At 41.9% G+C, this 26,985-nt stretch overlaps 2 protein-coding genes across 3 annotated transcripts in view; one reads left to right on the top strand and one right to left on the bottom strand.

Annotated features, from left to right (window-relative positions):
* Positions 1-26,985, top strand: part of LRBA (LPS responsive beige-like anchor protein) — a 423,660-nt gene that overhangs the window by 234,331 nt on the left and 162,344 nt on the right. For both annotated transcript variants that reach the window (XM_086746251.1, XM_086746250.1), the window contains exon 40: positions 1,935-2,071. In XM_086746251.1, the coding sequence (XP_086602377.1) occupies positions 1,935-2,071 (137 nt within the window). The remainder of the gene's footprint in view (positions 1-1,934; positions 2,072-26,985) is intronic.
* Positions 5,479-7,715, bottom strand: MAB21L2 (mab-21 like 2). Its single transcript, XM_086747123.1, has one exon. The coding sequence runs from the start codon at positions 7,016-7,018 to the stop codon at positions 5,939-5,941; it is 1,080 nt and encodes a 359-aa protein (XP_086603249.1). The 5' UTR covers positions 7,019-7,715; the 3' UTR covers positions 5,479-5,938.

Genomic DNA, 26,985 nt, shown 5'->3' with positions numbered 1-26,985 from the left:
TTTGAAAATGTGGGTTTTCCACAAATGCAAACTTCTCTGTGGTGTTCTGCTTTCTCAACTGGTATCCCACATACATTTACTTTAGAGAAAAAAATATCATTTATTGGATAATTCCGGTTGCCTAAGAAGCTAGTGGTATAATCTTACATTGATACGTATCCTGCATACGATATAATTCAGTGAAATTACTGGAAGTGATTATTTATTGGCAGTTTGCTTATCCCTGAACTGCATTCCACTCTTTTTTTTTTTTTTTTAAAGCAAAATTAAAAATGCAGCATAATGAAAAAAATAAAACCTGCGTAGGAAGAGTGAAGTAAAATAAAGTAGCGGGAGAATAATTCAATGGCATTTTCTGTATGTGAATCTTTTTTTTCCCTTTCTATCACAAGTTTCCTTCTCAACAGCCTTCTCCATGTTTCCTTCTCTTTTATTATTCATTCATTGGTTCGAGTAATACATTCATACTGTAATAGAGGTGAAAGGGGAGTTTAATTATATAATCTTGACAATGGCAATAGGATTAAGAAGTAATCCTCACTAATAAAGTGGTGTGGGTTAGAAATGAAGTGGAAATTGTCAGGGGTCTTCCACAGGACCTGGACTGCCCCAGCTTCTGCAGCTGTCTGCTTGCCCTGTAATTGAATGTCTGCGAGTGATTGAAAAAATGTTATTTCTCCTCTGGATTACATGCTAATGTACAGAGGGCAAAAGGAGACAGCAAAAGAACACATAGCTGCTTATTTCATCCATTTGTGGGGGTGAGCTTTGGGAAATCATGGCAGTTCCGCAGCTATCTCATGCCCATCTGCAAACACAATGTATTTGTACGTTGGGAATAGAGGGCAAAGCTGCTCTGATCTCAGCAGAGCATCTCTTCTTTTGTCCTAGTGGCACACATTGAGATTGATGCGAGATTAAGGACCATCACCCTCCTAACAATCGATGGAAATGACAATTCATCTGAATTTTTTGTCAGTTATTCTCACGTTGATTACCTGAACGTGTGTACCTCATTTATAGATGCTTTATTAAAACAAAAGTGTTTATGTCACTTTCCTATCTTCCACTGTTTTACAAAAGTCAGATAATACTACAGCCAAGTAACTTCATTTCCTTACCTCTTAATCATCTGGATGACAAACCCAGCCTGTTTTCTTTCTGTATGCGTTAGTTTATATAATAGGTTCTGCATTGTCAGGTCTATGCTGAACCTATTGTTTTCGGTAGTAGTCTGATTTGTCCCTGTGATAAGCCCTGTGGAGATGTGATTATTCCAATAAAAATTCATTCAGTTGGAAACCAACCCTCCAGCTGTTTACTCCCCCAGTCCCCGAGCTACACTAGCACTGTATGGAATCCTTGAACAGTATTTAATGTGGAATCAAAAGCATATTTAAAACATTTTACTTTAGGCTCTATAACATTGTGTAACCTTAACAATAGATTTCTTGCATCCGTGAGGGAACACTTTACGTAAAGTTGGACAACTTTGAGCCTTGATTGCTATGTTTCTCTTTGTTGGAGAACTATCAAAACCCTCCTGTACCTAAAGAACATATCTGACAGTAAGGTTTCAAGTGTTCATGTATGCAATGTCTATATTGCATATAACAAAAGGTATGCAACTCCTAAAGTTTCTCGAAAAGAAAACGGGTGTGAGTAAAAACTATATACTGCCATGCTAAAGCTAGCTCTGGCATGTGTAATGTATGTGTCAGTTTGCAATTGTAGCTGCTTCGATGTTCAGCAGCTCAGAGACACTGTAAATCTGTTACATATGTTCTTTTCCAGGATAAGAAAAGCTATGCTTCTTAAGAAAGAGCTATACTCTTCACTTGATTTATTTTAATGTTTTAGGCTTGAAAAGCAAATAATTTGCACTCGCACTCTTTTCTGTTTCAAATATTGCTGGTGTTTTCACTCTTTGGCAGGTCCAGTTGCCCTAAGCACACCAGCTCAGCTTGTGGCACCCTCAGTAGTAGTGAAAGGCACTCTTTCCATCACTCTTTCTGAACTCTACTTTGAGGTGGATGAAGAAGATCCCAGTTTTAAGAAAATCGACCCAAAGGTAAGAGATCATTGACCCTGAGCTCTGAGAGATGATGACAAATTACCCAAGACCTTTAATTCTTCATTTGACTTCCTATACCTCTATTGGTCTGCAGTGTTCCTGCTTTGATAAATTTGTGGCTGACCATATATGTTCCTGAACTTCACGTAGGTGACGCCTCCTTTCCTTCTATTTTTTCTCCCCCTACCACAATTCGACTCTGCTTGAATGTTAATTAGCTTGCTGCGAATAAAGCTCCAGGGAGGCATCTTAAATAAAGACATCTCGAATCACAGGCCTGTGTGCATACTGGAAAGTTCAATGAGGCTTTTAGCCCAAATGCTTTGTTTTACTTTCCTATTTTTATATAATGCCAGTGTGATGTAGTGCTAAACTTCCTACACTTGTAAGTTTTCAGTGCTTCTGTATTGTATTATTCTATAACAGATTTTACAGGGCCTGTTATTATTTATTGTGCCTAAGCAGAAAACATAATTGCCCTCTTAAAATATGTTTTTGAACAGACTTGCTAATTTCCACAAACTTTATTAGCTCCAAGTTACTTGATTACTAGTGTTTTGCTTGAAGTTAGTAACCTTCAGTAAAATTCCTATTCCAAAGGCAGTATATTGTGCGGTTAGCTTAATAAGGTTGCACTTGCATGTTTTCTACAGTATTACAGCAACATTTCAAAAGAATGATATGGTCGGTAAATATTCTCGCATCCCAATTTAAACACAGTGATGATTCTTGGTTTTTAAATGTCTGTTTAATATTAAATGAGGTAATAATTTCTTTGTAAAGGGGAAAAAAGTCGCTGGAAGAAGTAGTCGTTTTCTGCTTGTCTGTGGAGAATACCTTGCGTGTTAAGCGCCAGTTCAGTTCTTTGTTCCTATTGAGTAAATTGCTCTTGTCTGTATTAAAAATGACATCAGTGGGTCGGAAAGCGGGGATTATCAAATCCTATCAAGGAATAAGTTTATTCTGAAAGACAACACAAATTCTTAGAACTAGAATTTGAAATAAGCAATTAACTAGAATAGTGATTTTTATGTGATGCCATAAATGAGATCTAACATTTGGTCCTGAAGTATTTTTGAAATTATTTCAAGTATGAGATAACTCTTATAATTTTGATATGCCTACTCCTTCCATAGTGGTTTTTTTTTTAACATTTAATAGTAAAAAGGATAGAAATATAAGTAGAGACAGTTTGATATGTTACTGTGTTGCATTTTCCATCTAAGATGTTCTGCTTTATATTGCATTAGCATGAGAAAAGTCTTGAGGATCTGCATTAGTCTGCAGTTTTGTTTCTCATGTTTAGCACATAGGGCGTTTGAGTACAGTTACTAATTCTTACCATTCCTGTATGTGTTTTATGGGGACATTCATATGCAACATGTATTCAGCTTGCTTTCTTTTTGTCTGTTTTCGAGTATTTGGTAGTGGTTGTTTTCTTAACTGAGTAACCATTCTGGTTTGATTTGACTACGTCTTTAATTCTGTATCTGAGAGTTTTTGTTTGGGTTCCTATAAAAGGAGGAGTTGGTTACATGAAACTCAGGCTACACTTCTTAGATTCTACTTGTGATGCTACTTTAGCTGGAGGTCTTAAAAGAAAAAAACAAAAACCTTTTGTAATGTCTCTTGTGAAGGGAGGGAGCTAAAAATCAAACCTGAATGTTTTTATTTTGAGAAACAAATAAGCTTACCAACGCAGCTTGCTTTCAAGCATTAACGCCTCCCTGCCCCACCCTCCGCGGAAGTTGCGGTGAAGTAGCGGTGACCAGGACTGCTGTAGAAAATGCCCCTTAGAAAGGAAAAAAAAAAAAAAGAAAAAGAAAAATCCTAATCCGCTGTAGCTCGGAAGGCCTGTTTAATTAATGAGGTTTCATCTGCTTGATAAATTTAAGTTCCTTGTATATTTGTCTAAACTACTGAAAAGAAAACATTGTGACAAGTTCCTGAAGCGAAACCTGCCGCAGCGATGGCATCAGGAGCGATAACATCAGAGCTTGTGCTGCCGCTGCGGGCTGGGCTGGGGACGGGAGGAGGGTGGCCCCGGGGCTCGCAGCCCCTCGGTTGCCTGAGGCGGGACCAGCTCTCCGAGGGCTCCGCGTCTGACCGCGGCCGGGCGCCGATGCCCGCGGTCGCGGAGCGGCAGAGCGGCCCCGCGGTGCCCGCCCGCCGCTGGGCAGGAGTTCGTTTCCCAGGCTGCTGCCGGGCTCTGCCGTTGCGTTTCTAGCTTAAAGACAAAAGCAACTCAGTTCGGAACGGCTGTTTCTTTCCCGATCCGTCCCCAAAGAAACGGAAGTGGTGCTCTGGGGCAAGAACTTACATTTTTTACCCCCGCCTTGCCTCGAAAAGACACGAAAATTTCACTCGAAATGCTCCGAGCCGGCTTTGAAATCTTTCGGGCAGCTGGAGCAGATAACGCTAACGCTTTTAAAGCTTAGAAATGCGTTCCCCGATAAATAACCGTGCAAAATATTTCTGAGTCATCCCGAGCAAACTTAAAGCGAAATCGCTACAGCGCGAAATAGGCGGCGTCGGGTAGAGCGGAGCTTTGGGGAGGGGGCTCGGGGGTGCCGTGATCCCAGCCGGTGTTCGGGTAGGACCGGGCGAGGTTTCCTGACTCGGTTTTCGGCTCGTCTGGCTACGCCGTGGTGCGATTTTTATGCCGTACTTAAAAATCCAGGAGAAACAAATGTTTGTTTAAAAAAAAAATCGACCGCTTGCTCTAAAGCGCATTAATTATTCAGGGTAGATCTATACCTCCGCCGTGTCAAAGTCAAATCGGGTAGCGGGCTCGCTCTGGGAAGCGAAAGCAAATAGCTATGTTTTTTTGGTTTTTTTTTTTTTTTTTTTTTTTAAACCAAACTAAAAACCAAAATACGAGCGCTTGAGATTTAACGGAAAAAAAAAAAAAAAGAGAAAAAGAAAACTATAAGGGGAAGAAAAAAAAAGGTGAAGACCGTAGGGTATGAAACGGCATGCTCTAATTCTGTCTAAATTCCGGGGAGCTGCTGTGCAGCGCTCCGTATATCCCCGCGATATAGCTTAAAGTCAGAGAAACATAGCAGACATTTCACATGCTGAACTGCAGAATCTATAAGGTTTTATTTAGTTTTTTAATTTTTTTTTCTCCTTAGATGCACTATTTTTATGGAAATAGAGGGAAGTTTAGAAAATGTCAGTGAATATGCCAAGCTAAGGGTTCGGGTAGGTGTGGCGTTTTAGACTGTCTTTACCTCTCCTGTTTCCGTTTCTTTTACAAATTTTACTTCTGAGGTTCAGAAAGAAGTTACTTGCCTGAATTTAAGAACCATTAACGAGAAGTCAGCGTAAAGTTAAAGTAATATTTTTATTACTATTTGCAACAAGTCAGTTGTGGGGCACATAATCTGACCTTGGCACCGAAATACATTTAACATCAGTAAAACTTTTTTAAAGGGAGATTTGTACATATAGTTAAATAATTTTTCACTTGGTGACAACATTCAGGCAAACAAGAGAGAATAAGAAAAGGACTATACATGGATTGGAAAAATGTACCTTTCGGGTTTCGTTTTGAGGTTGCAAAAGTCCGATCGCTTCTCTTTTTTTTTTTTTGTGACTTTTTAAAAATTCACATCGGAGGAGAGGCTCTTCCCTTCTTCCGAGCCAGGCGGTGAGAGTTTCTGCTGGGAAAACCGTCGGCAAGTTTTTAAAGGCCGAGCTGCAGGTGGTGGTGGTGGGGGGGTGCGTTTCTTTCGCCGCCTCTTTCCGTCGTCCGTTCGCATTAAATAAAAAGTTTTTTTGGGGCGCCGCTGTTGTTGTTTACGGAGGGCGAGTGTTGGGCGCGGGGCTGTTACCAAACCCCCCCACCCCCGCACCGCCACCCTATAGCTTGTCGAGGCTTTTGGGATTGGTGAGGATTTCCCTGGCTAGCCTCCAGGTCTGTTTGGCAGCGCTTTCCAGGGCCGAGTGGGGTTTGCCCTGAAAGAGGTCGAGGTTGGGCAGGAAGTAGTGGGGGCAGCGCCGGCACTGCAGGCAGGAGATGAGCTGCAGGAGGATGCCGTTCAGCCGGTCCCCCAGGCACGCCTCGTCCCAGTCGGTCTCCCGCGGGTGCTTCTCGCACTCGTACAGCAGCAGCGTTTTCATGTGGTAATTGTTGAGGGGTTGCCCGGGCAGCTCCAGGTGCCGGTCCCGCAGCGTCTTCAGCACCGAGAGGCACTTGTTCCTGCAGCCGCCCATCAGCAGCCGGTTCTCGGCCTCGCCGAACTGCAGCACCCAGGCGTCGCTCTCGGCCGAGCTCTGCTTGCCGGTGAGGGAGTAGCACTCCTTGGAGAGCAGGTTGAAGCCCTCCGCCTTCACCTCCGCCACCCGGTTGGGGCCGGGCCAGGGGATGTGGGGCATGGGCCACTGCGCCGCGCTGCGGGGCCAGATCCCCGTGCACTTGAAGGCGGGCGTGATCTGCACCACGTAGCGCTCCCGGATGCGGAGCTTCACCTCGCTGGTGTCCGCGATCATCTTCACCACGTCCCGGTAGCTGCACTTGTCCACGGCCTGGGCTACCAGCGTCTGGAAGCGGGAGCGGATCTTGCGGGCGGACAGGTAGCCCGAGGCGGTGATGAACTCCACCCAGAGGGACATGCTGCGCTTGCGGCCGTCGCTCAGCTTGAGAACGGCGCAGCCCGGCAGGGAGCCGTCGTCCACGAAGTTGAAGACGCCCATCTGGTTGAGGTAGAGCACCACCTCGAACTCGGTGGGCGAGATCACCTCCAGCCCCTCGTAGCGGGCGTCGATCTCGCTCAGGGAGCTGATGAAACGCGGTTCCTGCACCTCCACCTCCTTCAGCACGTCCGACACGACCTTGCACACCTCCCGGATGGTCTTGGCGATGGCTGCCTTGCGGGCCTGGCAGCGTTCCGTGTAGTATTTGTTGAGCTGGTAGACCAGCTTGGCCTGGGCGGCGATCATGTTGGGGCACAGGTCCGGGCTGTACACCGGGCTCTCGCAGTACGTTGAGGGATCCAATGCTTTAGCGGTGGCTGCAGCTTTGCGGAGGGCACCGGCCAAATCGCAGACCCCCACCCCCTCCGGGAAGAAGGCGGCAGCGGCGCGCCAGTGAGAGCAATTAAAAAAAAAAAAAAAAATCTAGGAGGATGGCGAAGCACAAAGGAGCAAAGCCCAGCGCTGCCCCGGTGAGGAGGAGGAGGAGTGCGGAGCTGGGCGGCGGCGGTGCCGGTGGCGGTGCCGGAGCAGCGGACAGCCCCTGCGGGCTCTTGGAGCGCAAAGTTTGGGGTGGCGGTGGGGGCAGGGAGATCTGCGCTGCCTCTGCGCTCAGGCGCCCACCCCCCCCCCCCCCGCGCAGCGGCAAAAAATGCTGTTTCAGTCGTTCATGAAAAAAAAAACAAAACAAAACAACAAGCCAAAACAAAACCACCCAAACAAACTTCCCCAGCACTCGCAGAAGGTCCCCGCAGCAAAGCCGGTCGGCGGCGAAGTTTAAAACCGCACACGATAGGAGAGGAGGAGAAGAATGCGAGCAATGCCCAGAGCGGAAGAGTGAACTCTGTCTGTCTGTCTGCCTCTCTCTCGTTCAGTCCGTGGCACCGCCAGAGATGTGCATGAGTTTGGCTGCCGCTGGCTCAGACTGTCAGGGGGTGTTGCTGATTTCCCTTTTCCTGCTGGAGGCGTTCTCTGAGCCCGGCTCTGTGGCTTTCGCTATCTTTACGCGCAGACGTGCGCACTTGGTCTGTGATCGCTCATTCCTGTCCTGCAGCGCTATATAGATTGTTTTGAGATCTGTATATATCTAGGTTGGCTTTTTTTTTTTTTTTTCTCTTTGCACAGACTGTTTTTTATCCTGAGCGGGAGGAGGGCGTAGCTGCTGTGCCCGGGATGGCTTCTCCTCCCCTTCCCCACCCCTGGAAGTGCGCGCCGAGGCTCTCACTTTCCGCGCCTCTCCTCCTCCGCCGTGTGCCCGTCTCTCCCCGGCGGTGCCGGCGGGCCCTGTAGTTTATGAATGGGGCCGGGGCGCGGGCGGGGGAGGCGGGGGCGGAGCCCCGCCTCTTACAATCGCCGCCGAGCTGTCAGCGGCGCGGCCAATAGCGGCGGGCACGGCCGGCGCGGGAGCGCGCACACGCGCCCGCGCCCTCACTCCTGCCGCTTTCCCGGCGGCGGGGCAGGGGCGAGGCCCCGCCGCTCTGTCCTGGGGTTGACCAGCCTTAGAACGAGGGGGAGGGGAGCGGGCGTCCTCCGGTGCGGGGTGGGGAAGAAGCTGTAACGGTGCCGTGGCGGCCGGGTGAGGGGAGCTCGCTGCGGGGAGAGCCGGCGGCAGTGCCGGTGTGCGAGGGGAAAGGGAGAGAGGCGTCGCCGGCGCTTGACCGCAGGCGTAAATCTGCTTTCGGTGATGCTGGGCTGCCGTGGAGCGAAATTTGCACGCCTTGTTTTACCACCCTCTGTCAGTGCCATAGTCACATTAATTCAGATAAATCCCGTGCCGTAAAGTTCTGTTCATCCTCCTAAAGCATAGGATTGAGGTATTCGAAAAGGAAACGGTATTTTATGCAATTAATAAGAGTATTGAATGACTTGGACGTAAAACTGCAGTTACCTTACGCCAGGCCGGACAGAGCAGCTTGCTCGCCCCGCTGCACCCCCCGGGCAGGACCTGCTGCGGTCGGGCGAGGAGTCCTTCTCCTGCGGCAGCCCGGCCCGGCGGGATGACAGCCTCCCCATCTTCCGTGCTTGGGCCACGGGTGCGCGTTCCCACACGGCGCCTTCGGCCTCCCCTACCGCAACCGGTACCGGCGGCCCTGCCGGGAGCGCGGAGCGGACAGCGCGGCCGGTCCCGCCGCGGCCCCGGGTGCCCGCTGCGCAGGGGGCGGCTCCCGCACCTCACGCAGGGCCCGTTCACGCGCCGTGCGCTCCTCCTTGGTTTGAGCAGCTCGCAGCGCTTGGGCTCGGTTTCGGGTTCTTTCCTCCCTTCCCCTGCAGCGGGCTGATTTTAATAAAGAAAATATCGCCGTCTGTTTTCCGTGTGCATTTAAATTAGAACCATGTCTTGTGCCGACCGTACCCCTGCGCGCTGGAAGAAGTAAGTACGGACGCGCCCGGCGCCGGTGGGACTCCGTTCTCCTCGCGAAGAGGCTCGGCTCGGTGTCACCCCGATGCCGCCGGGGCGGTCGGGAGAGCCCTGTGCCCAGTGTCCTCGTCGGGAGGGAGACGAGCCCGGGGGAAGGCTTCGAGGGAGATCCGCTGGCTGGCGAAGGCGCTGCCGCCGCCACTCTCACGGCGTCCCCGGGATGCGCGGGCTGAAGCGGGGCTCTCCGCCCCGGGGCGCGGGTGAGTGCCCGTGGAGCTGCCCCCTCCCCGGGGCCGTGGCCCTCGAGGGGGGTCAGAGGCCCCTTCGGTGCGACCCGGAGGCAGCACCGGGCGGGCCTCGTTGCGCTTCGCCGGCGCGGAGCGTCTCTTCGGGGTTCGGCTGGCCAGGAGGAGCTCCCGCGCCTCGTCGCCGAACGCCCTCCGGCAAGCGGAAGAGTTCGTGAGGGCCCGCGGGTCCCTTTCCCACGCCCCGCCGAAGCCCCCGGCACTCGCAGCCAGTTTACCTGGCTCTTCTGCCTGGTCCGGCGAGGAGCCCCGCACGCCGGCCCTGAGAGCAGGAAAGGCTCCGCGGGGTTTTCACTTCCAGCAGAGAGCGGGGCAGCCCGCGGATGTACCGCGGCCGGGGCGCGGAGGAGATGGCGGAGCCGTCGGGCGGCCCGGGCGATGCAGGGGGGGGACGCACTTCGGTGTTTTCAGGGTAAAAGCAGAAGGAGCGGGCTATTCCCCTCCCGCCCCGCCGCGGTAAGGTGACTAATGATGAAGCCTTACTGGTGTTCAGATTTAAAACAATTCATTACCAATTTTCCTGTCTGAGGCTGAAGCGCTAGTAAATAATAAATCAGCTAAACAAAAGCCGACTTGAATTTATTGCCCCAGCGCTAATTAGAAACATCATTTGAGCAATAAACTTAAACACTTCCAGCAAATAATGCACGTGAAACCCCTTCTCTCCTGTGCCTGGGCGTTTGCGGCCGCCCTGCGTTAAGAGCGGCTTCGCCTGTGGGGGAATTTGCTCTCGACGGGATGAATAATTGAAGGGGGAAGAGGATCCGAGGAGGCTCTAATTGAAGAGCCCTTGTCACCTCTGCTTTTATGTGTGTTAGTGCAGAAGTCCATCAGCAGCTCCTTGATGGTGTATACAACGAAGTGGCAGCCCCTCCAGCAGCAGGAGATACTGTATTCCATTAAAAAGACCGTGTGCGTGCCGCGGAGAGGGAAACTCTCAGGGCTAAAAGCCACTTGAAGCCTTCAGACCGATTGATCTGTATTCTCTCGTTATAATCCGCCTCATCATACTTGAGTTAATGAGGCAGGGGCGGGGGTGATCTGATGGCCCCTGACAAATTCATTAGGGAGGCTGCGGGACATTTTATTTGACTGTTAAACATCGTGTTTGTTTGGTTTGAGCAGCGCCAACATCAGCATGCCGCTGCCTGGAGCCGTAGTGTTTTGTTAGCGAGGGCTTCTGTAAAAAGATACTGGGCAGGGGCTCGGTTTGCGGGGGCGGGGGGGGGTGTTCGCTCCTGCCGGGGCTCCTCCTGCCCCCTCCCTCTCGGTACCGCGGGGAGCTCGGTCTGGTGAAAATCTGCCGCCGTCCTTTCTGCACACCAAGGAGGGAAAAGGAGCAGCGAAGGGCTGCTTTTCTTTTTTTTTTTCTTTTGTCTTTGTATTAAGCCTTAAAAACAACAACAGAAAAAAAAACCTGGAGAACAATTCAGACTTCTAGCAAGAAGCACACAAGTCTCCTGTTGTGTTATGATGTAGCCAACTTGGGTTCGCTTGCCTAACCAGCTTATCAAAGGGGCATGCGTTACATATTTCAGAGCTTTTTTTTTTATTCTGAATGGTGTATTTTAAAGTTTCCATAACGTGCTGCTGATACAAGGTGTAATTTTTAAGGCAGATCACAGTTTAATCAAATTAACTCAAGGCTACTAAAGGATTTCTGCCAAATCTGCCCTTTTTCTCTCCCTCTCCCTTCACTGAGAGGAGAGGGAAAAGTGAATGCAGGAACAGGTGCTCCCAAAAGGAATAAGAAATATTTTTATGAATAGTATATGAAATATCTCTGTCTATGTATATGCTTTGTTCATGGCCGCTTTGTAGATGAGACACAGCTAGCATTCCTTTATTTTCTAGTAGTTGGTTTCCTCTCTGTCCTTTCATTTAAGGGAAACAGTTTTGTAGAAAACAGAATAATTAATCTCCTCGTGGAACCTAACATCATAACATTTTTTTCCTGGGGATCAGTCTTCAAACATTCTCAGCTTTAAGTGCTTTGTAGGACTCTGCTTCCATTTATAGAAGAACAGTATGGGAAAAGAACTAGTGCCCTTTGCCTGTCATTTTCATACATTCCTGCACTGCTGATGGAGCTTGAACTGCTGCAGGGAATGTATGGATTTGAAAAGAAGTGATTCAGTAATGCGTGTTGCGTTTCTCCACAGCGAAACCGGGTTAATAGTTACAGTAAACACTGCTGTGGGTTTGACAGAGAAAATTCTGTTTACATTCAATAGCATACAGTGTGTACCTTTTATTGAAAGTCACGGCTCGGCTTTGCTGTCTGCTGATCTGTTCGAAGGACTGTGTTTATGAAGTTAGCTGCAGGAGAAAAGATGGTTTCATTTCTACACATGTCATTAAAGCATCTCATCAGTTACAAGTGTTGCATAAATCTTGTACTTTTTTCTGTGAAGATTGAATGGTACGGTAATTAAATAATTTATACATATCTCTAAATCTCCCCTAGCTTTTGTTTCTGGAGCGGGAAAGGGGAGGGCTTCAACTACTCCTTTAAGTACCTTATTTTTGCCTTCCTCGTCAGTCTTAAAATGTGAACATGTTCATATTCGGCTGTTTAACCACGAGCAACCTGCAGCTGAAGGCTTTCTCTAATGTTTTGAATCTTGTATTAAAGGTAGCATATTCTCTTTTCTCATGATGACTAAAGGGGACTTCTTATAGCCGTAAGATTGTTTTGGGTACTAAATGCTGTTTTGTAAGTTCACCTCCAGTAAGTTGGCAGTCAGGGAAAGTCAGGCACGTGCACTAGAAAATAACATTTTTAGTGCTTTTGTAGCATTTTCTTCTTGTGAAAACTTCTTGTGGGCCTTTTGTTTTGCTGCAGTTGGTGTGGGCACATGCTATTTTATCCAGTAGAAATAACTAAATTCATGTGTATTGGCTGGCCTTTATTTACAATAATTGATTAATTACATCCAATTTTTAAAGTATGAGAGCGTGAAATATGCCAGGATTTTGTCAACTTGACTGCCGATTGAATGCAACAACACTTATTTGCTTGAGAAAAATGTGAGGTAGGCTACAGAGATAGTCTATTGTCTGGTTCTTAAAAATGCTGTGAGGCCAAATCTTCTTTTAAAAATATGAAAATTAGAAGAATACTCTAAGCAAAGTCAAAGTTCTGGAAATAAAAAAAAAAACATTTCAGTTTGCAGGCGTTTGGCCATAACTTTTCTTTTTATCAGTAGGTGTGTGGTGATTGCGGTGTTTATTGTCTTAGATGTTCACATATCTGTGCATATGTGTAAATAATCATGCCAACAAACAGTAACCTGTGTGGTTTTATTGGTTAGATGATTATTTTAAAGATCAAAAACTTTATGCAGCTAGCTGAGATGAAGCTTATTTGTTAAGTTAACTTAGAATTCTCTAAACTGTACCCTTCAAAAATGCCAATTTCTAGTTCCAGAAATGAAAGCTTCTCATTTACTTGCTCACATTTTAAAAAGTCTCATTTATATGCATACATTTAAAAAAGTACTTTCTCAAATACCATGTATAGCAATGTGAAATCCTCTGCTCCTCGCCGACCTCTTTACAGGTTACAGCCTTTTCAGTGAGTTTCCATGAGTGCAATTTATAAAGGGAAAGGGTTTCACGGGATAAGGGAACAGAGGGGGCTCAATCTTCTCAGTAGCACTGGTGACCAGCATGGAACATATCGAGTCGATCGCTCGCTTGCTCTCCTCCCCGTATTTTAATATTATTTTCTTTTGACTTTGGCTCCAGTGGAAAAGGCATGCATTTTTTATTTAATTTTTTTTAAAAAAACAACTTTCCTATTTGAACATTTTTCTAATTGTTCCCTCATTGAAATATTACAACCCTCACAGTTAGAGCCCTCTACTTTTCTGCGTATTGTACTTCATAGTATTAAATTTTTGTCCTGTGAAAGTACTGTGTTGACATAAAAGTAGAGTATTACTAGTTATAAAATCATTGCAGGGGTTTTGTTGCTACTTCTAATGAGAGAATGAAATCATAGCTATGCCTATTTTATATCTTGCTGTGCATATCTTATTTCAAAATCATGTCTTCATGATAATATGCTGCTTTCTTTTTAGTTTTCTTATGAATTAGGTAAAACCTGTGTGCAAAATAGTTGAAGGTACCATTTCTTGTAGCTGGGAAGGGGAAACTGTATTGGCTCAAATAATGTATAGAAGCCATCTGCATAGTTTAATTGAAATAATATTTGGTGATCTAAGGGATGGAAATTGTTCCTTTTCTTTAACCGTCTGAAATAAAACTAGGATGTAAAACAGCTGTCTCGGCCTATGGAAATCAAGGTTCTGCCAGTCTGTTTCTTTTCTTCATTTTCTACTTCTATCTTCTTTTATTATCTTTGGATCCCAAGGAGTCTTTCTTATTTTCTAACTGGTTTTGTCTGCAACAAGGGGCTGGGTTGGTGGGTTTAAATAGACTTTGGATAGAGTGAAAAATCTTTGATCTATAGCTATGACTGCTTCCAAATGATTTGCTTGCTGGGACTGGACACTGTCCATGCCCTTTCACTTCACTGTCAGATAGGCACACAAAAAGGACTTGACATGCTACCAGATGCATAGTTAATCATTGCATTAGGTCTGTAAAGGGGTCCATCCAGACTCAATTAGGTCTACCATTTTTAACTAGTGTTTGTTCTGTGGTTTGTTTGGAGTGCAATATTAATTCTAACTGCTGTTCTTGTTTATTTAAAAGTGCTTTAGTGCAGTTCTGTGTTTTTATTTTCAATTTTTTTTTTTTATTTTCAAAGAGTCTTCGCTGCATTTTTTCTATTTTACCTGTGTTTAGAAAGACTGAGTGTTACAATATAACAAATATTATTGCAGTATAAAATATTATCTGAAGCTTTAATGGAAAAAAGTTTTTATCTTTTAGCAATTCAGCTGTTTTCTTCATACCGTTTTCTAAAAGTGCATTTGAAATAAGCTAAATGCAGTGACTGGTGTGTATTGAAGCGGTGTTCATAAGAAAAGCTTACAAGGGTATCTAGAGGTTTGGAACCAAATCTTAGACTTTCGAAACCAAACAGCAGCAGTTTTCCTATCACTTATTTATGTAAGAGCTCATTCTTCTATCTGGCACTGCATGCTTTTGTGTGAGAAGGATATTAAGGGTGCGGGAGTTAAAAAGATTCAGCTGTAGGGTAAAAAGTATTAGGTAAATGATTGCTCTGAATATTCTCTGAGATTTCCAGGAGTAGTTTGTGTATTTACATTAAAATCTGTCAACTGTGTGTACTGAATAAAGTGCATTGAAAATTCCTAGCATTCTCAGTTTCAAAAAAATAATAATTGTAGTTTGTAGAGATAGCCAGTTCTTTCATGGTATGAAGAAGCTCGAGTGTTCAAATTGTAGAAACTTGTTTTGATCACACAAACTGTCTGTATTTCCCAGTAATGCTTACATTGAGAATGGTAGGCCTATGGAAGCAGGAGCATAGAAGGACATAAACCTATTGTTGCATGAAAGCTGATATATAAGAAAGGAGCATTAATCAGAGCATTTAAAAATATTTTAATTTCATTTTGATCTTTTAAGTATTTATTTTAGAGGAAAGGAGGAGCAAGGCATTCAGCTATTAATTTTTTTTTTAAGTGTGTGTATCATTACTAAAGCTATTGTATTCAACTTCAGGATATAGTTCAGCCTTCACTTTAGATCTGAGATTACTTGCTTTGGTTCTTTGCTTCATGGTTGTCAGTACTCTTTGAAGGAGGGCAGATGCAGTAAAATGTAACGTACATAATTTTGTTGTAGTCGCAGGGATATTCAGATGTTGCTAATGGACTTCCAAGATACAGGATGTATGAGTGGATAGTATTCTGCAGTGCCAGCTGGGGCTCTCCAGGGATTTTTACATTATTTATGCCTACCTGCTGCTGCAAAGTGCAGGTGCGTACGTGTGTGTAATCCATTAATGATTAGTATTCATGCAGATAAATATGCAATGAAGAATAAGCCTAATACAAGAGTCCTTAAGAGGCATAGGCACGTAGCTTTTCCCCATTCATCGTCTTGCTTGGAAGTTCGCTCTAACTGGCACCTGAGTGCCAGCACGCCTACGAAGGGGAATTGTTTATATGTACTTTGTGGGTTTCCAGAGTGAGAACTTGAAAGAAAGTGGGACTTGAAATGCATGGTCATTTATGAATTTATGTTTTATCTCCCTTCACTTGAAAATTTATGAGGAGAGTGACTTAGAGTGCTTGCGTTGTGTGTTCCAGGGCTTGCCCCCACTGATAACACCCTTGTTGGCGTGAAAGTGCAATGCAAATTATGACAGTTACAACCTTCTGTTTTGTTTAACCTGTCAGTGGATTTCCTGGCTCAGTGCTGAGGGCAATGGCGTGTTCAGCTAGTTCCATATTCACCTAAACTTAAAAGGTCAGGTTTCTACAGGCAAGCCTAGTCAAAGCCTAATTGATGAGGAGGGCAGGGGGACAGAATTTACTGTTCTGTTGGCTAGTTTCATATCGTTAGGTTGTCCTGAAAGCATCAGGCAGTCACAGCCCCTTTCATGTAAGTGCTGACCCTAGACAGGAGCTGACAATCAAAGGAGGCAGCCACAGGAACCAGTGCAAGTAGGCTATTGATTTTTCAGTTAGGTCTAAGTAGTTTGTAGTATGGGTAATGGGTGACAGAGGCAGGTATGTCATTATCAATGAGCTCCAGAACAGTAGCGACAGCCCCTTCTCATATTTCCTTCAGCACTGACAGTATGCATCCAGCAGTGGTCAATAAATCGCCCAACCTTTTACTGACAAGTGACTTGGAGGTGGGGGTGGGAGTCAAAGAGCTAAACTTCTGTACTTGAACTTGACGTGGATGTGGAGCAAGGATCTCGACATCTGCGTTCCTGGCTTGTCAGGCAAAGAGCTGAGGAGAACGTAGAGAACGAAACAGTGGTAGATATGCGGCCGGGGAAGCTTAACTTTATCTTATAACCTCTGGAAAGTCAAAGTTTTTGTTGAGATCAGGTAGAATAGCTTAAAACGCCAGCTTTCTATATAAATGTGGTCTGGTTCAGTAGTTAATTTAGGTTACCATGGCAGGGTTTTGTTTTTACTTTAGCATTGCTCTGCATTTAATCAAGATTATACTGCCGTAGCAGTACAACAGTCACAGTCTACCATTCAAAATCCGCTTTTAATTCTTAGTTTCCTCTTCTTAAATTTCATATATGGAGAATATTTAAAGATATTGAAGCTTTCTTATAAATCCAAAGTGCTAGCAATACAGTTTCTGTTCCGACTACCAATGCTGTTTTGGGTCAGTAGTGGAGTACCAATACCTTAGGAAGCTAAATAAAGTTTTTATTATTTGGATTTTACTAGCTGTGGTTTCTGAATTTAGTAGAGGTAGATCCAGACTTTGGCTTTACACACACTTAATTAAATTCTGAAAGATATTGGGAGAACTTAAAAATTGTAATAAGTTGTTTCTTTTTTTAAAAAAAAATATAGTTGTACAGAAAATCAGTTAAATGAACTCAAGTATCTTAATCTGAATCTCCTGAAGTTTTCTAATGTTGTTACTTTATTTGAGGGATGTAAGTTATCTGCATTTTTTCAGAAGTTGGAATTCAGTCAGGTTTTATGCTATGCACAGATGTTAACGAAATAGCATATGCTTATAATTAAAAAAATCTTTAGACAAATTGAAATAAAGCAGAAGAGTAAATGTTTTGAAAAACTTCCTTAAAATAACTCATTGCTATGGTATCTTGTTTAACAATGTTTGTAATGTTACGCAGAGCAGGAATCTGAAACTGTGTATGTTGAATAGCTGCAAAGTATCATACGTGACTGAAACTTTTTCATCTGCCTGCAGCAGCTAAAGCCGTTTTCTTTGTGGCTGGCTTTTTAACTGCGCGAGCAATGTTGATGTAGACTCAAGGAGTGAGGTTGAAATTTATCACTGGATTATGAAATCCTTTAATAAATATTTGCATAAGCTAAAAACCTGAGTACCTGTGTATTTGAAGCCGTTATAAAATGAATTGGTTACAAAAATCTTTTTAGATCTTGTTTCATTGACTATGGAACAAAGCTTTGGAAGAGGGGCCGGCTAGCTGTCTTCTAGCAGAAAAAAATTTCAATTAGTTGGATCGAAGGTGTGCCAGGTTGTTTGAGGCCTTCAGTATTTAATGGGAGTTTTTTCCCTGTCAGCAGCTAACGTTTACTACAGCTTGCATGGCCTTTTTTTTTTCCTGTTAAACTAGGTAAAAAGTACAGCCATTCAGTCTGAGTCTTATCTTTTCTTATAAACAGGTACAGCATCTTTTGCTGCATTTTTAGTGTTGCCGGCATGTTGTGTTACTGCAGAAATGTAAAAAGGAGCTGCAGAAAGGCGACAAATTAAATTTTCATGAAAGAAAACCCTAATCAGCAGTGACAGGGTAAGAGAAAGATGATTGCCACTTGGTCATTGTGGAGAGGCACTTAGACTTGGTGTCAGTGCTTCTGTTAATGATGACTAATGTCTTTCTTGGAGAAAACGCATGCTCAAACATAATGCTACAGTCCGGAGAAAAAACGGAGAGATAGGCACTATTAAGGAAAAAGGCTGTGAATCCTAAAACAAAAGCTCAGGTCTTTAGATGAAAAGGCTACAGTGGTTTTGCACTGCCAGAAAGCACAGCTGTAAAACTGTTCTTGTTTCATTCTTTAACAAAAAAAAACCCCCATACATATACACACACATATATACACGAATATTGTGTGCTACCTAATATCTACTGCTTTAATTAAAAGAGAAGGTAGAGACGGCACTGACATGTAAGCACACTAGTCAGAAGTAGACAGTCACATTTTATTTCTCTTCTGTTAATGAGGCTTGCTTTTTTAAAAGAACAAAACCTGCTGCGATACGCTCTTTCCTAAGCACAGTGTTATGTTCTGAATAAACCTTTCATAGTGAAATGTAAAATGACTCAAAGGACCTTTTCAAATCTTGAAGCTTTGGCTGTTAGGTATATTGGCAAAAAAGAGGTGGCATGTGTCACTTCTTCAGCTTTTCCCAAAGTGAGACCTTTCAGAAGGGCATTTGCAATGCTTGTCATATTTTTTCATATACATCTTATTGGCCTGACAAGTCTAGAGGACCATGAGAAAACAGATGTCATTGCATTCAGACAACACTAATTACTCTGGGATTTTTGCAGCCTCAGTGCCTGCATGTAACTGTCGATTATGACTGTTTATGTGGCCTATCATGGATACACGTTGCACATTCAGATGGTACCACTATTCTTTGTGTTTCCTATTATCACACAGTAAGATGTAAAAATCAGCAACAAGCACCACAACGAGCAAATGCCTTAATGTATTACTTTGATATGCTTAAAATGCATTTTGTTAAAGATTGCATTCACATTCATTGTTAGATTTAAGTGTTTTAGCATCTGTTTACTAACTGTAGTGCAGTGCTTTAGCTGTCAGTTTTCACCATGGTTCTTTATGTTGCAGGCTTTACTTTTCTGCAGTTATATAAACACTATATGAAAAATGCTGATTGACCCAGCAGTTGTCAGAAATTTCCCATGTCTAACCTTCATGCTAAACTGATAGATTTTCCTAATGTGTTACTGTTTGCATCAGAAACCAAGTCTAATTCTCTTACAAACCGCATTGTTGATATTTTCTTTGTTAAATCTTCTTAGTGACTCTAATTTCAGAATCTATTCTTCCTGTGTAGCCGTAACTGCTGTGTGATTTTTAACACAAAATTCAAATGATGGTTGTGTCGTAGCCTTACTTTGTATGTTATCTTGAATTTTGGTTTCATAAGCAGAACAACCAATGTTAATCACAGATTGGAAAAATAGAAGCTCCAATAATGTAACTTCACATGCTGATGAAGCAGAAATAGAAGCAGCTTTATCAAAGATGTATGATGAGATAAAACTGCAGTCTCTGCTGTACAGTTAGAGTAATTATGACTAATGAACCGTCCAGTCTGGATGAAATGGCATGCCCACAGGGACTGTGGCCAATCAGTTGTGACTTATGCAAGCTGAACAAAACATTGATGGTGTTCCAGATTCCGTATGAGAGCAGGAAGTGTGGTCTTTGTTTGGAACGTCAGCTTTGTCGAGTTATTTTCAAGCAGTTTAGGAATAAATGGCGTTAGTAAATAGTCTTAAGAGCTAAGGTTTGTGGAGTTTTTAAACAGGCACAAAGAATTACAATTTGCCATGATCAAATATACCTGAATTAAAAAAAAAAAAAGTGTCGATGGCACATTCCTGATGCGAAATACTTCAAAATTGTTCTGATCATCTTGCTAATCTAAGTCACTGAAAGCACGTGTTGTATTGTAATATGTTGAATGCAATGAAAACAAAAGATCCAACACTGGTGAATATAAGCATATACCTGTTTATACTTCACTGTGGCAATTCATTTTTTAACTAATTTGTTTGAGATCTGAGACTTGTGTTTTAATTTTGAAGCACTCTGCATTTTAAACCAGTCTGTAATTTGTAAGTAAAATAAGACAGGTACCTCACAGTGTTAGCACCTGAAAGACAATTTCGTAGAGTAAGAAGGTTAATTCATACAGGCAATGTAAAATGGAGTTCCAGTAGGTTTTGAGAATGTATAAGCTAGCAGAGTAATAATTTTAAACCAGCTTCTTTTTATGAAGACAATATGTGTAGCTGTAAAAAAGAAAAAAATAAAGAAAATCTGAATGCTACAATACAGATTATATGGAGATTTCTGAAGTTAATTATAGGATAATAGCACAATGCGAAAAAACATTTCTCTAAATACAAGTTTGTGCCAAGTTGTTTTGTCCCAGTCTGGAAGCAGTTGTGATCAGCAGGTTTACTTATGTGCCAATGTTTGAAGAGTTTGGGAATAGAATGATCAACACGTTACAGAGGTTAGCGATACATTACAATCAATCTAGCATTTTGCCTGACCCCCTCCAGAAGGCTACAAAGAAAAAATATTTAAAAAAAAATGCAAACAAACTATGGGAAAAGTAAGGAAAACAATCCAAAACCTTAAAACATTTAGAGCAAAGTTAAAACATCATTTGACATAAAGGATTTTATTACTGTTGTGCTGGTTAAAAGGTGTATGTTAGTCAGGAAGATTCAAGGTACGCTCATTCTTAAAGTACAGCTGAAATCAATACATTGGTGTCAAAGAAATTGGCAATTAAAGACCTGCCTACCTGGAATCTGAAGTCATTACTGGTCTTTTGTATTGCATAATGGAATGGTGAATTGGACATGTCTACAATTTTTCTGAAACATTTTTTTAAGTTATGCATTTTCTTCTTCTTCCCCTCCCCCCTCGTGCTGTATTGAAACTTAAAAGCTAACACTTTATTCACTATGTTTTTCTTTTCCTGAAATGGAGGAAATCACAAGCATATCTGCAGTATTTGTAATCTTTTATTCTGAACAAACGTCAAAGTACTGTTAGATGTGGATTCAAGTAGATTTTTAAGTAAAGAATTTATATTAATCTAAATAAAGAGCTTTAAACATGATTAAATTATTTCACTGAGTCTTTCTGGGGAAAACCAAACCAAACCAAACCAAACCAAACCAAACCAAACCAAACCAAACCAAACCAAACCAAACCAAACCAACAACAAAAAATGACAATACAAAAAAACCTCGAACCCTCAACCCAAACCCGTCCACACTAGAAATCTGAATTAGCTTACCACTTCTGTTACTTCTGTTTTAGAAGTGTCCAGAGATACTGCAAGAGACTTACTAAGAATCAGAATTATTTTCTTTTGTCTCTTGTGACAAAGCATATTGGGAATGTTGATAAGTAAACTCCTCTGAAAACTGACTACGTTTTGGCTATGGTAAATAATTGAGGGTAAGATCATTTGGAGACCGTGGCACTCTTAAGTATGAGCCTCATCCACCATGTCATTTCAGAATCTGTAGGATGCAATGTACTATGTACGTTATCTAATTTTACTGCATGGAATGTTGCATTACGATCACTTTTATTTAATTATTGTATCAAGGTTGTGACTGAATTTGCTAGATGATGTGTAAATGTACAAAACTCATTGTCGTTCTTCCAGTTATTATTTAAAGGTAATGGATTAATATATATATATATATTTTATATATATATATAAATGTTACATGTTATAAGAATTTTTAGACAACGTGTTTATCTGTATTAAGATGAAGCAATAACTTTTAGGTTGTATTTTTTTAGGAGGCCTCAGTGTATAGTTCTACCTTTTTCTTCATGAAAGCATTCGTAAAATTCCTACAAGTTTATGCCAACATGGAACAGCTTTTTGCTTATTCGGGACATCCATTGTTTTCACTTTGTTACCCTCTACAGAATCTGAACAGATGGCTGGTGTTCAACAGGTTGTGCTTCTGAGTGAAATACCACATAGAGTTGTAAATATTCAGTGTTTGTATACTTGATGCAAATTAAAATTGAGGAGCGTTGGATCGCAAGGATTTAATTTTATCTTAATGTTGCTGTGTCTATTTGTATACCTAATAAGATTCCTTGTACATTGTTAGTTATATTTGGTAGCCATATTTCTATGCAAAAGTGGCTTAATCTACTTTTGTTCCTGTGTGCAACTTCCAAAGTCTTTGGAAAGATGAGGCTTTCTCAGGAAAAGTAAACTATGGTTAGTATTTGATGTCGGAGAGCTGGTGTTCTGTTCTAACTGAATAATTTGCATCATAAAACAGCAAAATTCAAAGCTGGATTTATTGAGGACTGGTTCTCGTAGACAAATTCAGAATTGTGTAGATTGCTTACATCTTGAAACTTGTTAGCTATTTTTTGGTGTCGTCTTACCTACCACACATTGTATTGCCAACATGTGACAATTTGAGGACTGATTATAAACTCTGTTTCTGTGCTGGTTTAATTAGATTTTACTCTTGTCTTCTACTCTTTAATATACCAGTGAAATACATTTTGTATTGTTTAGATATCTTGTGCTGAACAAATGGTGTAATGACCTGCACAAGATCTTTTAATAGAAATTTGTTTTGAAATAGCCTTTTTCTAAAGAAACCTCTTTACCGATTTCTGCCCTCTGCTAGCGCGTGAGCATGAGAATTTTTCACTGGTGGGAGAATTGCTTCCTCCTATTCTTCAGAATATTCTTCCTGCAATTTCGTTTTCTCATTTGAATTAAATCAAGGCAAATGGTGAGTTACTTGCTTAGTGGCCCCGCTTCCCACATCTGCTACATAGGAGGCAGAATGGGAGCCTTCAGTTTCCCCCTGTTGTGCTAGGACTGGATTCTGTTACAGGGGAGCCTGCTCCACTCTCCCATATTGGAATGTAAACCTGAAATGTGATTTCTTCAAGCTGCTGGGAATGTTCTTTGCCTCAGTCCCATGATGACGACTAAAAAAATGTCTATCAGCTTTTGACTGAGATACCTTTTGGTTAATGATTTCAGATGTTTTCTGTATATTAGGGATTCTGGAATTCTAACTGCTGCTGATTTTCTCATAGGCTTTCATGTTAGAGTATGCATGTTGGCTGGTGCTTATGGGTGCAGAAATAAATCGATCTTCTGATTTGGGAGACAAGTTGAAATAGAAAATTACTCTTCAGTGCAGGAAACTTACTTAGCATTCAGTGCAAGTGAGAGCAACTGTGTGGCTGCTTTAACTTTTTCTGTCTCGTGATGACTATTTCAAACAGAATTTGTCAGACCATTGCATGCTGGCTTACCTTATCCATCCCAAACATATCCCTAATTCGTGTCATGCTTGAGGCAGGTGTAGGAAAAGCTGGTGAAAGTGTGGTGGCATTGGCTTTGTCTAAGATTTTCCTTGTAACAAGGTATCTTCAGTTACCCATATAGGGAAGACTTGTCTTACTTGCAAAGTTCTGGCAATGCAGGGGAAACCTTTAAAGGATTAAAGATTTGCCTCCCGTTACTCTTGGTCTGGATTCTAATCTTACCTGTGTTGATCTAAATCCAGAATAACTCATTGAACTGAGTTGTGTTACATCGTTATAAAACAAAGAAGAGCCTAGCAGAGTCAGCAAAAAAACATTGTCCTATTATGTCAATTTTGAGGTTTTTTTTTCTGCTACCCCTGGAATAAGGTGACAAGTCACAACATCAAAAAATATATATGAACTAGTGGTATTAAAAAAAAAAGAGTCCATTTAAATATTTTGTTTTATTTTGACCTCTTGTCTTTAAATATCAATCACCTAGCACTTTCAGGGGATATGACAATAATAGAAAGCAATAACCAATAACATCCAAAATTTAACTAAGCAGTCAAAACCAAGGCACTTTTTTGAATCAAAATGCTTGTTTTGTTTGAGAACATAAATATTTCATTCTTTTTAAAAATGCCTTTGAAACCTTTCCTCCACAAGAATATTGAGTTTGACTAACAAGAAGTAAAATTTCTCATGAGCAATTTCTACTTGAATTGATATACAATGATTTGATCGATATACAATTCCAACAGTGAATTGAGTTGTGTATATATATGCATCAATGAAAATTATGTTTTAGATTTTTTTTATTATCTCTACACTTTATTACTTGTGTGTTGTGTCACAGGTATTTGTTTTTCAAGGGTATCCGCCAGGGTATTTGCAGATACTCTTCTGTTGCTTGTTGGAGTCTGGATTCTTGATATTTTTGTAGTTCTGCCTCCTACCTCTCTTTCGTTGTTTAGGTATTCTGTTTAACCTTGAATGTTTTTAATTTTTCTTTGATGCAAAACAGATCTTAAGATTCTGTGTTCTCTTGTTGTTTGTAGGTAAGTGTTCTTTTGTTCTTTTTCCTGACACTAAACTAATAAAGTAAATATCACTCCCGATGTATAACATTAATCCTTCAGAAGTTTGTCCTGTACTAGAGAAAATAAATAATTAGAGATAGGTAAGAGGTGAATGATGTGTAGGTATAAATACACTGTAGATTTAAACATGCTGCATGGCAACTCTAGGTCTCTTTTGAGGTAGTCATGAAAACTTAAATTGTGTGCCTCATATATTTAAGGCCAGTGAGCCTATATGATTTTATTAATGTGCTATAAATCTTATATTCACGAGCAGTGTTTACTACTGTGCAGTATATTAAAAATAAAATTTATGCCTCACTGCAGAAGGAAGGTAGGCTAGTGAAAAAATACAAGGGTGGATCTCAAACATTTATCCAAATCTGACAAGTATTTGCAAAGAATTTACTCCTGTAAATTTTTTCTGAGAGCAAATGATAGTATTCTAGTCTTGATTTTAATAAAATCCATAAATATTTATTTTGCATACACAAGTAAAACAAGGGCATGTCTGTTGTCATTGTTTATACACAAGAACTTTGTATGTGTCCATATATGACACACTCTGCATCATGGGATGAGCTTTTAATTTTCTTTTAAAATTGATTGTTCTTCATTTTGGAGTAGTACCTAGAAGACCTTGCTGGAGACCCTGGCCACTTTTCTGAAGGAATAGTGATTTTCTTGGCAATCTTTGGCTACAGGCATCTTTCCCCGCATATCCCCTTTCTTCTGGACCCAACGGTATTCCCTAAGCGAAGTGGATGGGTTGTTACAGTAACTCAATGTGTAAGTTAGGGTGAGTCGCAGAAACTCAAGACAGGTCATTTCCCACTTAGAAGACTGGTTTGATCTTCTTTTGGTAAATGACTTATGTTTTCCTCCTTAAAGCACCTAGGAAAACTCCCTCTATGGTCTCTAGGGAATGGCAGGAAGTTACTGCAGCTGTAATTCACTCCCGTAGTGTAGCTGCCTGCTTGGAAGTTATTTGCCTAGGGCTGTTGAAAGGGCCATGGTTGTTTCACCAAGGAAACATTTTTTATTTGTATGGGTGCATTGTAGCTTGCACAGAAAAATACAGTTAATGTACCATGCGTAACCTTCCATGCCCCTTAAACTTGCACTTCCACCTTGCAGTGGTTAAAATATTAGTCAGCAATAAAAAGCAGATATTCTGGATGCTTTAAGAGCTGTTAGAAGTTTTGTTATGCTCTTTATGATTTTATACTCTTTATAATTAAATATCAGGTTCTCATGCCATTTAAAAAGAAGGCATATGTATTTCACTGTGCAGTTTTCAATTCCATATACAGCAAGAAAAGCATTCCTCTTGATGGAGAGGTGCACAGAACAATTACAAAAAGATCATGGAATGTGTGAAAATTCTACACCCTGACATACTTCTCACTGGGCTTACTCTTGTAGATATGTGTTTACATAATCAGTTTCTTCACGTGTAGTCTTAGAGATGATCTCTCTAATTATTATTGCAAATATTTAAAAAATCTAAATAGCCTCAGTAATGGGAGAAAACAGATGAGAAATAAATAAATGGGACATTATGCAGTATCAAGCTGTTTGGCGTCCCCTGGTTTGTTTGTTTGATATTGTGTGTGTGGGTAGTAAACTTCAACTTACAACTACATACGGGTAACTTAGAGCAAATTTGGCCTGAGCTGTTGTGGTCCTGCCCTTCCTGCTCTGACTGCCATTGTACCAGCTCTGCAGTGTGTGTGTGAGCCATTTCAGCAGGCTGATTTGTTTTAAAAAGAATCTCCGCACCCTAACAGAGGCAGTTTTCAGCTGGCTGAGCTCCCTGAAATAGTTTTCTATATATTGTTACCTGTGCTAGTGCAAGGTATGTTTGGTATAGCAGGTGTTTGACCAGGGAGTGTGGTACTGCGGCAGCCTGGATTTATGTTTGCTTAAATAGCTGTGGAAATGATGCTCTCAATCTGCTTTTCACAAGGGTTGCTCTTTTGTGCATCCTCTGGATTATAGGAAGTACAGGTTTTTCACCTGGAGGGATAATGTCTTTTTTTTTTCCTCCAGGCATTTTGTAGACATAAGGATTTGGATATCAAAAATATTTTTGTATATTGGCTTGTGTTACAAACAACAATGAGGATCTTTTGTGTTTGGATATACACTCTACCATTTTGCTGCTTTCCTGTTAGCCCTTCTGAATAGACCTAGTTATTAAAAGATTCTTCTTCTTCTTCTGACCCCTATGACACAAGCTTTCAACCCCTGCAGCTTTTTGGACACATGTTCTGTCACCCTTTGGATACTCTGGAGAACATGGAGGAGAACTGAGAAATGTGCCCTACTGAATGCAGTAATGTGCCCTTGTACCCTAGTTTATAGATTTATTACGCTCCTGGGAGAGCAATGCCTTTATGTATCCTGTTATCTTGAAATCATCTTTCACTTAATCCAGGCTAGGATAAAATAGAAATAAAAGCATTTTGTTACAACGTTCAGAATGGACAATACAGTTAGGTACATATGTGAAAAACAGAAGATCCCATTTGCACAGAGATTAGATTTGAAAGATTCTCTCTCATGGATGCAGTCTCTCGATTGACTGCGTCTTGAAGCATAGAATATGCAAAAAGGGAGAATCATTACTACATGTACATATGTCAGGAAATAATCTATAGCAAATTGGGTGGATCAGTGACCTAGAATAAGCAAGAGGAATCTTTGGCATGCAGTAAAGTGGTGGGAAGCACATTTGGAC

This window comes from Chlamydotis macqueenii, chromosome 4 (genome assembly GCF_036417535.1).
Source record: "Chlamydotis macqueenii isolate bChlMac1 chromosome 4, bChlMac1.mat, whole genome shotgun sequence".
Classification (NCBI taxonomy): Eukaryota; Metazoa; Chordata; class Aves; order Otidiformes; family Otididae; genus Chlamydotis; species Chlamydotis macqueenii.
The sequence above is the reverse complement of the archived record's forward strand: the minus strand, read 5'-3'. Positions and strand labels throughout refer to the sequence as shown.

Coding starts and splice junctions, on each gene's coding strand:
- MAB21L2 (XM_086747123.1), bottom strand. CDS start 7,018: ATGATCGCCGCCCAGGCCAAGCTGGTCTACCAGCTCAACAAATACTAC.